Source organism: Mandrillus leucophaeus, unplaced genomic scaffold (assembly GCF_000951045.1).
Source record: "Mandrillus leucophaeus isolate KB7577 unplaced genomic scaffold, Mleu.le_1.0 Scaffold375, whole genome shotgun sequence".
NCBI lineage: Eukaryota > Metazoa > Chordata > Mammalia > Primates > Cercopithecidae > Mandrillus > Mandrillus leucophaeus.
Window position 1 is genome coordinate 2,242,692 of NW_012103976.1, and position 15,162 is coordinate 2,257,853.

Consider the following 15,162-nt stretch of genomic DNA (forward strand, 5'->3'; position numbering starts at 1 on the left):
CATGGGGGCTACACTGCTCTGGCCTCTTTCAATCTCCTTACCTAAAGCCTGAACCCTCACTCATTATTGGAGAGCGTAAAACTCCTCCCAGCTCCAGCTCATGTTCATAACTGGCTCCCAAATTCCAGAGAATAACCATGAGTTATGAGGGGGTTCTCCAGTTTTCAGATCTGGCAGATGCCACCCCATTGCTTCCTTCTTCCTTCTGCACAGATGCTTAGACCATGCAGGTTCTATGGCAACTGGTGGTTTGTTTTAGGGTTTTGTGGGTATACCCTGCAACTGAATGCTGTCAATGCTCTCCATGGGTTTCTGGTCTTGCTATCTAGTTGCTATATGTGTTTTTGCATGAGGATTCAGAGAGACTGAAAACTATGCTGCTACTGCAGTTGCCATCTTCCTAATGCATTTCTAATGAAGATATAGTAACCCTAACCCATTTGGTTTCTAAAGTCAGCATGTTAGACAAAAATTGAGTATAGTTTTAGATTACCCTTGAAAATGCCTTAGGAAGGTGTCTTATAAGAGACTGGCATACTGTCTCTTAATAAGTCCATCATAGCTGATCTTCCTCCAGCAATAAAATATATTACTGGATAATAATCTTCATACCAAATAAAGAAGCTGACATGCATTTAGGGGACAGATGATATGAAAAATCAAATCGTTTAACATTCATATTCAGCGTGGTAGGATGGACATACAATGAAAGATTATCCAGGAACTAAAACAGAGTGACGCCACAACAAATTTAAATTCCCCATCTCACATTCACACTGTACTTTAATAAAATTACTCCTCCATCCCCTTTACTTCATGTCATGTGCAAAGACTTGAATATTATAAGAGAAGACTGTGACTTATTTGGTATAGATTGAAACAGCCAGTCTTAGGCTACCTGAGTTCAAAATTCAAGCTTCTCTTCTTCCTAGCTGTCTGCCCATAGGCAAGTTAGTTCCAGGCTTTGGTTTCCTTATGTGTAAATAATAATAGTATATAAGTAGTGCTACAGCACTGCACACCTGAAGGGGGAAACATTCACACTGAAGAGTATATGAGTAGTGCTTCAAGGCATATGCAGGCATACAACATAGCCTTGAAATTTTATTCTCCAAGGGTTTTTGTGAGGCATAACCGAGATAAATACATGCAGAACATTTAGTACAGTGTTGACATTTAGCTGTCGAGAGGTATCAGTCGTAACTGGAACTATGCCATTGGCTTTCCTGGATCAGTGTGAAATCTTGTGGAAGAAAAAGGCTGTCAAGCTCCCTATGAGATAAACTGTGACACAGGGCTAGAGAGCTGATATACCCTAAAGGAGGACAATGAAGGTGTATTGTGGCCTTGCCGGATGAAAACAAACTGCTTCTGGTGGCTTTTACTGACAGGGATGGAGAAAAAGGCATTTGCCACATCAACAGCTGTATACCAGGTACCAGGGAATATGTTAATTTGCTCAAGTGATGAAACCACATCTGGTATAGCAGCTGCCGTTGGATTCACTGCCTGTTTAAGCTTTCAATAATCCATCATTTCTCCAGGATCCACCTGTCTTCTGTACAGGCCAAATAGGGGAGCTAAATGGGGATGTGAGGGGAATTACCACCCCTGCATTTTTCAGGTCCTTGGTGGCAGCACCAATCTCCATGATCCCTCCAGAACTGCAGTATTGCTTTTAGTTTGCTATTTTCCTAGAGGCCGTTCTGGTGGCTTCCACTTGGTCTTTCCCACCATAATAGCCTTTGCTCCATAGGTCAGGGAACCAGTGTGTGGATTCTACCAGCTGCTGAGTATGTCTATTCCAATTTTGCATTCTGGAACTGGGAAAGTAACCACAGGATTGGTTATTTTCACCCTGGGCCCACTGTGAGATGGCCATGACCTAAAACTCATTGATCACCTGACCTCCACACAAGCCCCTATCCTGACTAGTAGATCACAGTGACATTTTTGAATGTCCTAGAATTAGTGTTGGCTTACAGATAGTGACTAGAAGTCCTCAAAAGTTCTGATTACTTTCTTTTCTCCAAAGTATAGTTACTGTATTAAAAGGCTATAAACCCCTTTGAGGAGGCTGGGGAAAAGTTTTGGCAGTATCCTGGGGATTTTCCTCAAGGGGACCTACACACTCGCCTTCACTCAAGGTATTCTGGGTCTGGAAATTGGCTCAAGTCTGGAAACTGGTTGAGCAGCTGTGATTCTCGGTTTTTATGATTCAGGATAGACTTCTGTTTACTTGACCTAGAAATTTTCTCTTATACAGATCAAGTAGTAGGCTTCCTATCTATTTCACTTCTAGGAACACCATGATCAATGCTGTAAGTCTGCAAAAGTGAGACTATTCTGCTTGCTTTTTTTTTTTTTTCTTTTGACGGAGTCTTGCTCTGTCACCCAGACAGGACTGCAGTGGAGCAATCTCGGCTCACTGCAACCTCCACCTCCCGGGTTCAAGTGATTCTCCTGCCTCAGCCTCCTGAGTAGCTGAGGGTACAGCCACGGGCTACACTCGGCTAATTTTTGTAGTTTTAGTAGAGATGAGGTTTCGCCATGTTGGCCAGGATGCTCTCGAACTCCTGACCTCAGGTGATCCACCCATCTCAGTCTCCCAAAGTGCTGAGATTACAGGCGTGAGCCACTGCGCCCGGTCACTGCTTGCTATTTTGACTCTGCTGTCTGGCACGGTAATTACGCCTACTACTTGGCATTTGGCAGTGGGGTACCACCAGTTGGCCCCTGCCACCCTGGGATCGAATTACTCTTACTACATTTAGGTTTCCCAATTCAGTGACCAAAGTCCCCACTGTATGGTGTGACCTAGAGAGAAGAGTGGTCACAGAGATCCTGACGGATGCTGGGGCTCCCCACAAATATGTTTCTCACAGTTGTGGTGAAACGTGAGTCATCTGGACACATAAAATTCACAATTACATTCCAGTAAGCCACCCCTCTCCAAATTCAACTCGTGAGTAGAGAATACCAAAACATAATTATAAACATTCATCCATCGAGGGCTGGGGAGATCATGCAATATATTTTATAGAATCCCTTTAATGTGGAAAATATTTCAATTCATTAGATACCAGGTTTACAGATCGATAGTGTCAGACCTACACTACATATCTAGAACCATTACCTTCCACTGCTTCCATAGACTATCTTGTGATCATTTAGTTTGAACTATTTCTGAAATGGTTAAATATTGTCTCTATCTGTACCTACTGCCATAAAATGATATGACTTTGAAAGTCACTTAATGTATGAATTTGTACATGAAACTTTCAACTTTAGCTTTTAGTGCTATGTGAATCTCTATGGTTATCTATGAGTTCCTCTCCATTTCAATTAAACATTAAAAAAATATATCTGTGTGCACACACATGTAATTTAACATGTATATAAGGGAGGTGCTTTTTGCCCTTTCTTTATCCACATCATTTTCTTCCCCTAACTGCTTCTAATAAAGAAATCATTTTTTTAGGCTGGGCGTGGTGGCTTACGCCTGTAATCCCAGTACTTTGGCAGGCCGAGGTGGGTGGATCACGAGGTCAGGAGGTCATTTCTTTTCCCACTGCCACTCTGGAACATGACTGTTTGCTTCCATTTACTATCCCCTCTCCCCACTTCTTTCGGGACAGAGTCTAGCTCTGTTGCCCAGGCTGGAGTGCAGTGGCACAATCATGGCTCACTGCAGCCTCGACCTCCTGGGCTCAATCAAACCTCCTGGGCTCAATCAAGCCCAGCCCTTAGTCTTTAATTTTAAAGGGATATGAGTAAAATATTTGTAATGTTTCTTTTTTTTTAAAAAAAGGAGGCTTTTAACTTTTCAAAATATTTTTATTTTGGCAGTGAGTTAGTGTATCTAAAGGCAAGTTTTCCCAACCATTGTTTAGGCTGCTCTACAAACCTGGAACAGAATCTCTCTTCCTGTTATTGAGGTCATCTCCCTTTTATTCTTGAAAGTCTCATTCAAAATACACCTATCAGAGTTCACTCACGATATTTTCCACTGCTCTCCTTTTCACAATGCTGCTGTTTCTTCTTACATTCTCCTTGAAACTCTCTCCTCTTTTGCTTCCATAATATTTTACTGTCCTCATCCTTTTTCTGCTTATCTTGAATCCTCCTTTTATTTTGCCAACTGGTCTATCCTTCTAAACGTGGTCATTCTCCAAAGCTTGTTGCCCTGAATGCTCTCTCTCTACAGACTCTCCCTCACTTATTCTCTCAGTATCAGACATTGTCTCTGAGTTAACAGGTATCAAATAGTTTGCCTGAGTTCTGTTCTCTCACCAAAGATCTGGTTACTCAACTTAATATTTACTCTGAATATTTCTTTCTTTTTTTTTTTTTGAGACTGAGTCTCACTCTATTGCCCAGGTTGGAGTGCACTGGTGCAATCTCAACTCACTGCAACCTGCGCCTCCCGGGTTCAAATGATTCTCGTACCTCAGCCTCCCGAGTAGCTGAGATTACAGGTAATTTTTATATCTTTAGTAGAGACGGGGTTTTACCATGTTGGTCAGGCTGGTCTTGAACTCAGTCTCCCAAAGTGCTGGGATTACAGGTGTGAGGCACTGTGCCCAGCCTATTTACTGACTATTTCTAAGTGGATGCTCACTATAACCTCAAACTTAATAATTTAAAAACCATTCATCATTATTCTTTCCAAATGGTTTCTGCCTTCCAACTTCTATTCCATCCAACGGCATGAATGAGTATCACAGTCTTCTCAGCTAGAAAGATTAGACTCCCTGTGGCTCATCTCCTTTGTGTCAGAATAGAATCATGGGATGTAGTGCAGCTCTGGATCAAACAGACTAAAATTTAATCCCAAGATTGCCATTACTTACTGTGTGGTCCTGGATTAGTTAGTTACTCTCTGAGCCTAGATTCTCATCTGTAAAATGAGATTAGTAATACCTATTTCACAAGGATGTGAAGTTGTTCATACAGGACATACTGGATAAGCAACAGTTCCTCTCACATCTACTTACTCAGCAAATTATGCCTATTCATCCTTTGAAGGTCTCTGACACATAATTCTACTTCCCATTCTAACTCTTAGTCATATCTGGATTACTGTAATAACCTTTTTGCAGTCTGCACTAAATCTAGCCTTTCCATCCATGCATCCATGCATGCATCCATCCATCCATCCATCCATCACTATTGTCAAAATAATCTCCTTAAAATATATTTTATCAAATCATATTAATACAATTTTCAACAGCTTCCTACTGCCCATCAGTCAAAGCTGTTCAAAATCTATCCACTCAAACCTACTTCAGGGATTACTTCCCTGACAAGCTATGGGTAAACTGGCCTCCCCACTCCCTCCCCGACACACCAAGACCTCTCCCACCAGCATGCTGCTGCTCCGGTTGTTTCTTCCCTCTGCGCTCACGGATAATGCCCTTTCCTGACCACTGGTTGTATCTGAAATCTGTACCAAGTACAACTTCCTTAGGCTGTATGCTGGTTCTTATTTCCCTTTACTGTTCAACTTACATGAATCTTCTCTCCCTACTTTGATAGTTTGTGGTTTATTATTGATGACTCCTCTGTCTACTACAATGTATCACTGCGTAACCAAGCAGAGGAAAATTTTCAAATGGATTAAAAGAATGGGACAAATGAGAGAATTATCATCACGTTTTGAATCAATGTACTTGAGTATTTAAAGGTAAAGAACTGCACTGTTTGCCTATGTTGTATTATTATTATTATTATTTTTTGAGACAGTCTCGCTCTGTTGCCCAGGCAGGAGTGCACTGGGGTGATCTCGGCTCACTGCAACCTCCCCCTTCCGGGTTCAAGCGATTCTCCTGCCTCAGCCTCCCGAGTAGTTGGGATTACAGGCCCATGCCACCATGCCCAATTAATTTTTGTATTTTTAGTAGAGACAAGGTTTTACCATGTCGGCCAGGCTGGTCTCAAACTCCTGACCTCAGGTGATCCACCCACCTCGGCCTCCCAGAGTGCTGGGATTATAGGCATGAGCCATAGTGTCCAGCCGTTGTATAAATTTTTATCAGCCAAAAGAGAACAGAAGTTTCTTGAAAATAAAGACAAATGGTTAACTTTTTCTATATTCTCATAAAAATCAAACACATTAGCCACTTAGTCTAATTAGTAGTACTTATTATATTATTTTATAAATAAAGCTATTTAAAGTAAAAACCTTAATATATCTTTGCTTTCAATAACAGAGAAAAATGATTTTGAGGCAAGATACGTATCTAAGTTCCTCAGGGGAATTTTCTCTAATTCACATATTTCTCCCTAAGCAAACGCTTCCCTCATTTCCACTCTCTTCTCCCAGCTAACAACTCTACTATAATAGAAAGCCACTGTGATTGATGAGCCTATGTCACAGTGTTTAGTAGATATACACCAAAAGTTTAAAAAAAAAAATGGGACAATATGGTTCTAATCAAGATCAGAGGTAAAATAATTTTCAGTATCTGCTACGGGCAAATTCCTCAGTATGCCTACCATAATCTGCTGGTGTATAATTCAGAAGTTCAAATTGCCAGTGTTTATAGCACGAATAATTCTGGTACATGTCAAATATTTCTCGGGTAAATTGTTGGCAGATGTCACCTAAAAGAAAATATGAAAAATATTTAGTCAGAACAAATTTCAGAAAGCCATCCTTAAGACTAAGTCCTTTAAGACACAAAGAATAACTATTTGCAAATTTAAATACATTTAATGGACTTTTAAAGTTAATGTTATCAGATAAGGTAAAATTCAAGGACTTTTTAGATCATTTAAATAATAAAATAAGTTTACTGACCTCCAGTAGTTCTTCCAGATGTCACCTCTAAAATAACATCATTTTTGTCATATTTCTCCTTTGGCAGAAGGCTCTGGAAAAGCTGGAATAAAAATCAGCATTTGTGTGTATATATTCCCCGGCATACTATTACTGAATTTAAATAAAGGCCCCAAAAACATTGAAAACATCAATAATTGGCAAAATCATACAGTATCCCAAACAGGGTATTCCAAAAATGCTATAATAAGTAGAACTAATTAGACCTAAAACAGGTGATCAATTCAGGTTAACAATGGAGTTACCTGTCAGTATATTTTCTGCACTGTTATCAGATTATCTTAATTTTCTAGAATGCAGAAGTTCAGATCAAAGTCCAGGGTGTTCCATTCAATTTTCTTCAGATTCTGGCTCTTATAATTAGTTCTGAACAGCAGCTTCTTTCATCTAACGAATGAAGCAAGGCTTTCAAAGTCTTCAATTTGAGAAATGATTTCATATTATCTCCTGCTGTAACTGACAGCAGACACCAGCCATGCTGTGCCTTCTCAGCAGAGTCGCTCTAATTAAAGACTATGTTGAGGGCTCCCAAGATAAGGCTCAAAATGAGTTTCTCAGCTGTGACCAGAAAAAAAAAAAGGCTTCCTAATAAAGAAAGTAACCAACTTTCCTCTTAGGAAGAAAAGGGAAGTAATTTCACTATTACTAAAAAGTTTTTCAAATCAAACTAAAAGTACCTATGTGTCATGATTCTCCCTACTGCCAATTTCTGAAATACTCCATCTCTGCTAGAAATGATATAGTCTATGGGAGAGAACATCAGACTAAGAGTCAGACATCTTCTACCTTTGATTAACTGGTTCAATTCGTAATAAAAATAACTGATATCCCATGTAACCTCCCCCTTAACTTTTCAAAAAGCCCGTCTCTTGGATTCCCAGAGTAAGAAAGACTGAAGGTAGGAAGACAGCAAATGTGACAGAGGGAAACATGGTGTACCGTAGTGCATTCTTCATTGTCTTTGTAGACAAACCATCCATTAAGCAAGAAGGAAAAGAGACCACTATGGAAGGGAAATCTTCCATTCCCATGTCTAGGAGGTATCAGCTGATGCTGATACAGTATCATGAATCCTGAGAGGCTCCAGTATACCACACCCTTACTAGACCTAACTAAAGATGTGTGTTAACCAACTATTTCTACGCCTTTGGATTCATTCCATTCTATCCAGAGTGCAAATTTCCAATCCTTAATTAACAGTCACCATGAACAACTCCTCCTCCACTTCTCACTCTTAAAACCCTCTGACTCGTCCCTGTGGTGAACTAAATTTCTTTACCAGCATGTATGCTCTTGCTTAACAAGTTAACAGACTCAACTTTGAATTTTTCTTTTTTTTTTTTACCCTGGGAGTCTTTGTTTTATTATGTGACACCGTAATTTCTTCATTCTCATTCTGCAGCAAATTATAGGAGACCAGCTTGATCACTTATCATAAGAGAACACTTAAAATAGTGTTTGGAAACCATTTTGAGCACCAAAGCAGAGTCTAGCAAAAACAGTATTCCTTTATACAGCACTACTAAACTAGTCTACTTCTGAAAACCTACCTCATTGTACAACATGTTGATTTTTTGATCAATGGTTTGCCTTTCTTCCAGTGCAAGTTCTTGTAACTGCTTTTCATCTTGTTTATTTAGGCCTAAAAGCCAGAAACAGAAATAATGAAAAGTTTTGGAGAAACTCCTAAGTAGCCATGTTCCTCTTTGGCTACTAAGTTTTATTTCAATTGCAAATGCAAGGGATTATACAAGGGAACATTTAGAATATTTGGAAAATGTCAATTAACAAGTATTTGCTAAGCATTTCCAAAAAGCTCAATGTGAAAAGTAATATAATCGTGCCTCCCAAAACCTTGTGTGTGTGTTTTTTAAGGTAAAATAGCTTAAAACATTTAATCTCTAAACAAATCAATCTATTAACAGTAGTAACAAAAATATGCTTAATATAGAAACCCACATTTACAAAGCTCGTTATTTGAAGGTCTATAATTACATAAATCAAGTGATTAATCAAACAGGTTTAAAAAGGGACCAGCTAATTAAATATAAACCCAAATAAGGTAAGTTTTGGAACAAACTGGAGTGAGCATTTCCTGTCTAAAGGTGGCAGCTGTAACTCAGCATACTGTGACATGGTCCAGCACAGCTACAACTTCCATATTATCCAAGAGAAGTCAGAAATAAGAATTCTTAAAACCTCTTGATACATTCATACTCAGTTCACTTTTTTTTTTTTTTTTTTAAGAGAGATGAGGACTCACTATGTTGCCCAGGCTGGAGTGCCAGTAGCTATTCTCAGATGCGATGATGGCGCACTACAGTCTCAAACTCCTGGACTCAAGCAATCTTCCTGCTTCAGCCTTCTAAGTAGCTGAGATTACAGGTGTGTGCCACTGTGCCTGGCTTAGTAAGGTACTTTAAAATACATATCATGGCCAGGTGTGGTGGCTCATGCCTGTAATCCTAGCACTTTGGGAGGCCAAGGCAGGCAGATCACTTGAGGTCAGGAGTTCGAGACCAGCCTGGCCAACATGGTGAAACCCCGTCTCTACTAAAATACAAAAAAAAATTAGCTGGGAATGGTGGCAGGTGCCTGTAGTCCCAGCTCCTCCGGAGGCTGAGGTGGGAGAATCGCTTGAACCTGGGAGGCAGAGGTTGCAGTGGCCGAGATCGTGCCACTGTACTCCAGCCTGGGTGACACAGCAAGACTCTGTCTCAAAAAAAAAAAAAAAAGAAATATAAAGCTTCCTTCTTGGCTCCACTAATGCGTGGTCCCCTCCAGGAAGCTTTACCCAATCAGTCCAGGCTGGTTTGAGGGCCCTCTCCTCTTTGCTGTCATGAAACTGTGCCTTCCTCTAGTACAGCAGGTCTCACATTATAAACAATACTTAAATAAGTTTCTCTCACTAGACCATAGAAGCTCATTGATGGGGTAGGAACTGTGTGTGTAGCCCTACTATGTAGGTACAGTGTTCAATAAAGTTCTGCTCAATAAAATAAAGCTTCTGAAAAGACCAACATTTTGTCTCCCAGACCTTAAGACCATGGCAAGTACCACGAGGAGCCTAGTTACTTAGAGTTGATCTTTAGTAGCTAAAGTGGGTCAAACACTCTGGGTACAGAGTCCTGTTCTTTCCAAGTGTTGGGCTTATTACTTGTAGGTTTTTTAAAAGACTGAGTTCAGGCCAGCCTCAGTGGCACAGTGGCTATAATCACATTGCTTTGGAAAGCCCTGGCACAGCAGCCCTAGCTACTCAGAATTCTGAAGTGGGAGGCCAGGACTTAGAGGTTACAGTGAGCTACGATTGAGTCACTGCACTCCTGCCTGGGCAACAAGTGAGACCCTGCTTCTGTGGGAAAAAAAAAAACAAAAGACTAAGTTCAATAAAGTTTTAACTTAGAAAATCAAATCTGTACTTACACACACACATAAAAATAGCCCTTATGCAGGACACATACGTATCTTTTACCTACTTTTACACATTGATTCTAATTCTTCAATTGCTTGTTCAGTCTCCTGAATTTCTTGGTAAATGGCTGCAAGAGGTGCCAACTCAGCATGCCTTCTGTTCAAGGACCTTCGGTTCTCTTCATTCACAGGGATATGCTGCAGACATTGCTCAAGTGTTTGGTACTCCTTATTCAGGTTCTCCATATATTTCTGTAGTGCTTTATGCTTCCAAAGCATCTTGGTGTCTTGATGGCAATATCTCCTGGGCCGATTCTTACTTAACAGATGAAAAATGCAATTCCTGTTTTGTCTAAAAACTTGCAGCCTTGTATCAAGATGTATCTGTCTAAATCGATGAGAATGGAGCTGGATGTGACACTGGAGGTAACCATTAAGAGATGGATGTCTAAAAAGCCAAACACACAGGTGACGATTCATCTCAGCATCTGAAATACAATAAACACAGTCTTTAAAAAAAAATCAGCTCTAAAGATACATGCATAATAAAGCTGGAAGGAACATCAAGAAATCTTGTTTCATTTACTGCCTCAGCCAGCTCCAAACACAGTCTTAAGGTGATTCACAGAGTCATTTTCTAAAGTTTGAAGAAAATATTATTATTATCTTGTATAATTCTTTAACTTTAAGGATCTAGATATCCAAGGAAGTCAAGTAACTTAATCATGACTGTTCAGTCGGCTGGATAGAGACAGAGCTGGTATTAGAATGTAAGTTGCCTGTTCAGGACTCAGTAATTTTCACTCTCAATTCTGCAATCATTTTTCAAAAATGCTTCCCTTTTAGCTGAGATCCTAAAGGAAGAAAAGTTCAAGTATTAATAGACCAAGAAAGTAGGGTTGGTGAAAAGTCCTACAGTTATATTAAGTGGTGTCAATTATATTAAGCAAGAAAAGCAAGGAACAAAATAGAATCTCAATTACATTTAAAAAATACTCTATAATATATAGTATACATGTAAAAAAAGAAAAAAAAGCACATAGAGTATTTTTTAAAAAGAATGTTAAATAAGAAACATACCAAAATGTGCTGGGCACAGTGGCTCATGCCTGTAATCCTACAACTTTGGGAGGCCGAGGCGGGCAGATCATCTGAGGTCAGGAGTTCGAGACCAGCCTTGCCAACACGGAAAAACCCTTTCTCTACTAAAAATATCAAAACAATTAGCCAAGCTTGATGGCATGTGCCTGTAGTCCCAGCTGCTTGGGAAGCTGAGGCAGAAGAATTGCTTGAACCTGGGAGGCGGAGGTTGCAGTGAACTGAGATTGCATCACTGCACTTCAGCGTGGGCGACAAAGCAACACTCTGTCTCAAAAAAAAAAAAAAAAGAAACATACCAAAATGTTAATAAAATGATCTCTAGTTGTGAGATTATGAATACCTTTTGCTTGCTATTTTTTCTACTTTTCAGTGTTTTCCAAGTCTCTTGCACATATAGCATGGAATACATTCATAATCACAAAAAAAAATTAGTTTAAAAAATTACAGGTTAGGTGAAATTGGCTGTGTACAATAATTTTGTTCTCCTCCCCTCCAACAGAGATAATCAAGAGCTAACAAAAGTACACAATGGTCTTACTGAGTAAGAAAGGGAGAATATAAAGTGTTCTAAGAAACACACTTTGCCTCTAAAACTCTGAGGTTCAAAGTTGAAATAAGGGTCAAGCCACACACAGTAGCATGCATCTATTGTCCAGCTACCCAGGAGGCTGAGGCAGGAGGATCACTTGAGCTACGAAGTTCAAGGCCAGCCTGGGCAACATAGTGAGACTCAACTCAAAAAAAGAAGGATCAACATTTATCAAAATCAACCTTTACTTTCTCCAGTGATCCTACTATGCTAGGAGGTGCATTGATATATTAGCTCATTTGTTCACTATAAGCCTGTTAACTTACCATTATCACCTAGGAAATAAACATTCAGAATGGTCTTTAAAACATTCAGTTTCCAGAGTTCTACTGATAGATTTTAGGATAGTGCATCACATTATTAAAAGAACTGTGGAAGAAAGCACCAATGGCCAGCTGTCACAAACATTACACTCCACCACCCCCATATTTCAAGCACGTCAGAGAAAGTGTGTCCATTTGCTAACAGACAGAAAAGGATGACAAATACATGTTTGTACGAATACTTATTGCTAAAATTTCCATTTTAGGAACAGAGTAGAATGCATAATTTTCAAGGTCATGAATCTCAACATTAAGGAAAAAAACAAACCAAAAAAACCAAGATGTTTGCTCTCCAAGGTTAACTACACCTGAGAACAGCACGACTTCTCCATTACCCGTCACAGTAACAGTATTACTCTGATGCTTTGGGGAAAGTTCTAAGTGTAGGCAGGTCAGAAGCGACAGCCCGCGGGGCAGCAGCACGGGCAAACCATGCTGTGTAACTCAGTATATGGAGTGATTCCATAAAGAGGTAATACAGGAGGCGGCGGCGAAGATCAGGAACGAACTGTGCACAGTACCTAAGAAAAAGAAGAATAGACGTCAGCTCTCTTTACTGAGGTCGGAACCTTCAGAGACCCGCCACATTTCAGCCCAACAAACCCGAAATCACGTTGACTTCCTGGTTCACTTCTTCCGGGTTAACACACGCTCCCGGCCCCTCCTCCGCAACGACCTCTCTCCGAAGGAGTAGTCCTCGAGCATGCCTAACAATGGACTAAAATGACAAAAATGAGCTAAATGAGAAAAATGACAAAACGAGAATGAAATTGTCATGAGACAACCGCCCCCGCGCCGTCCTTACCCAGAACGTGAGCCCAGAGCTGGGGTGGAGATGGTGTGAGGCAGGGAGGGGCCAAGGTGGGACTAAACTACATCTCCCAGAGAGCCCACCAAAGAATCCTGGGAGTTGTAGTTTACCTTGCCGCAGCCTCCAACCCCCTCTATCCACTATCCAGCCAAAGGTGGAGCTTTTGGTTTTCAACATTAACTGCAAACCTAGAAGAGAGATTCTCTACGATTCTGATTAAGAGATCAAGATTTAGAACATATTGTATGTGAAATTACAATAATTTCCTTATATATTAGAAGCCCCTAGAGCACTGCTTTCTGATTTTTTAAAAAACAAAGACTCCTTTTTCATCGTCCACAAATGTAGAAGATTCTGCGTGTAGTTTCTATACTTTCAGCTTCCATTGCTTCAGAAAATACCTAATGACTAAAGGATGATACAAATAAATTTGTATTTTAAAAGTAATAACAGGACCCAAAAGTTAGGAGACTGTATATTTCCACGTTAGTGATTTTATAATGTTCTTTGCACATGGGAATGTAGGGGCTCAACCTAGATTCATAGCTTATCAACCACTGATTAAGTGAAGAATGAAAGCTCCAGTTAATAAACAATTGCAGGAAAATGCAAGCATATTGTCCTACTTTGACTAATCCAGTGGGATCCAGCCCTTGGCTATCACATTTACAGTCTTTCTATCTCCATGCCTCAATTTTTCCTCCTGAAAGAAAAGACAAAAAATGTTCCATATTACTGACTTTACAGAGTATTTTCTTAGATTATAATCACATACATAGAAAGGAGAATTAACTATATATGCAAAATTATATCTGACATTTATAACCAACTTCAAGGTACCTACTTCTATGTACTATGTACTAAATACTATTCTAAATGGTTTTACCTTATTAATTCATCTAATTTTTACAACCTTAAAATACTCATTTTGCAGAGGAGAAAATTAAAGCACATAGAACTAAAGTAGCTTATCCAAGGTAAAAAAACAGTAAGTGATAGAGCCAATATTCAATTAAGGCAATCTGCTTTAATGATCTGTGGCTCCTAAGCTCTGATATAGGGTCTCCCTGCTCCAAAAAGGAAAAGAAAACCTTCAATCATGTATTCAATAAATACTGAACACCAGTTACGTGCTATTCACTATTCTAGTCATGAGGATTTAGCAATGAACAGAAAAGACGAAAACCTTTGCCCACATGGAGCTTATGTTCCAGTAGGGGAAAAGTTCCAAAGGATCTACATAAAGTCATTCTCCTAAGTTATCCAAAAAGTATTTAATTCTTTATTTTGATTTGTGTATTCAGCTATATGACTTCAGTATTATATATAAAGCTTTATTTGCCTTAAAAAATTAGTCTTGGTTGGGCATGGTGGCTCACGCCTGTAATCCTAGCACTTTGGGAGGCTGAGCCAGATGGATCACCTGAGGTCAGGAGTTCAAGACCAGCCTGACCAACATGGAGAAATCCCATCTCTACTAAAAATACAAAATTAGCTGGGCATGGTGGCGCATGCCCGTAATCCCAGCTACATGGAGAATGAGGCAGGAGAATTGCTTGAACACGGGAGGAGGAGGTGGTGGTGAGCCAAGACTGCGCCATTGCACTCCAGCCTGGGCAACAAGAGCGAAACTCCATCTCAAAAAAAACAAAACAAAACAAAAAAAGTAGTCTTACTGCTATGGACTGAATTGTTTATATTCATAATCATGTTCATATTACTAATACTTATTTTTACAATTCATATATTGAAGGCCTAACCCCTCCAATACATGTGACTCTATTGGAGACAGGGCCTTTAAGGTGATTAAGGTTAGATGAGGTCATAAGAGTAGAGCCCTGACATAATAGGATTAATGCCTTCCTAAAAAGACACCAGAGATCTTGCTCACTCTCCCTACCCAAACAAAAAAGAGGTTATATGAGTACCCTGTGAGATGGTGGCCACCTACCTACAAACCAAGAGAAAAAGTATCAGACTGAAACCTACCTTGCTGCCACCTTGATCTTAGACTTCCCAGTCTCGCAAGAGGCTAAGAAACAAATTTCTGTTGTTTAGGCCACCAACTCGGTGGTTTTTTTTTTTT

The 15,162-nt window shown here is 39.8% G+C and overlaps 1 protein-coding gene across 3 annotated transcripts in view; it reads right to left on the reverse strand.

Annotated features, from left to right (window-relative positions):
- MTRF1 (mitochondrial translational release factor 1) overlaps nucleotides 1–12,908 on the reverse strand; it is a 43,536-nt gene extending 30,628 nt beyond the window's left edge. The window contains exons 1-7 of one of the 3 annotated variants that reach the window (XM_011990260.1): nucleotides 12,574–12,870; nucleotides 11,500–11,617; nucleotides 10,972–11,106; nucleotides 10,318–10,740; nucleotides 8,392–8,483; nucleotides 6,803–6,884; nucleotides 6,499–6,606 (exon numbers count right to left, since the gene is read on the reverse strand). In XM_011990260.1, the coding sequence (XP_011845650.1) occupies nucleotides 6,499–6,606; nucleotides 6,803–6,884; nucleotides 8,392–8,483; nucleotides 10,318–10,732 (697 nt within the window). In that variant the 5' untranslated portion in view covers nucleotides 10,733–10,740; nucleotides 10,972–11,106; nucleotides 11,500–11,617; nucleotides 12,574–12,870. Of the gene's footprint in view, nucleotides 1–6,498; nucleotides 6,607–6,802; nucleotides 6,885–8,391; nucleotides 8,484–10,317; nucleotides 10,741–10,971; nucleotides 11,107–11,499; nucleotides 11,618–12,573 lie in introns of all 3 variants that reach the window. The other 2 variants (XM_011990261.1, XM_011990259.1) reach the window with 2 other exon arrangements.
- Between the last annotated feature and the right edge of the window lie 2,254 nt (nucleotides 12,909–15,162).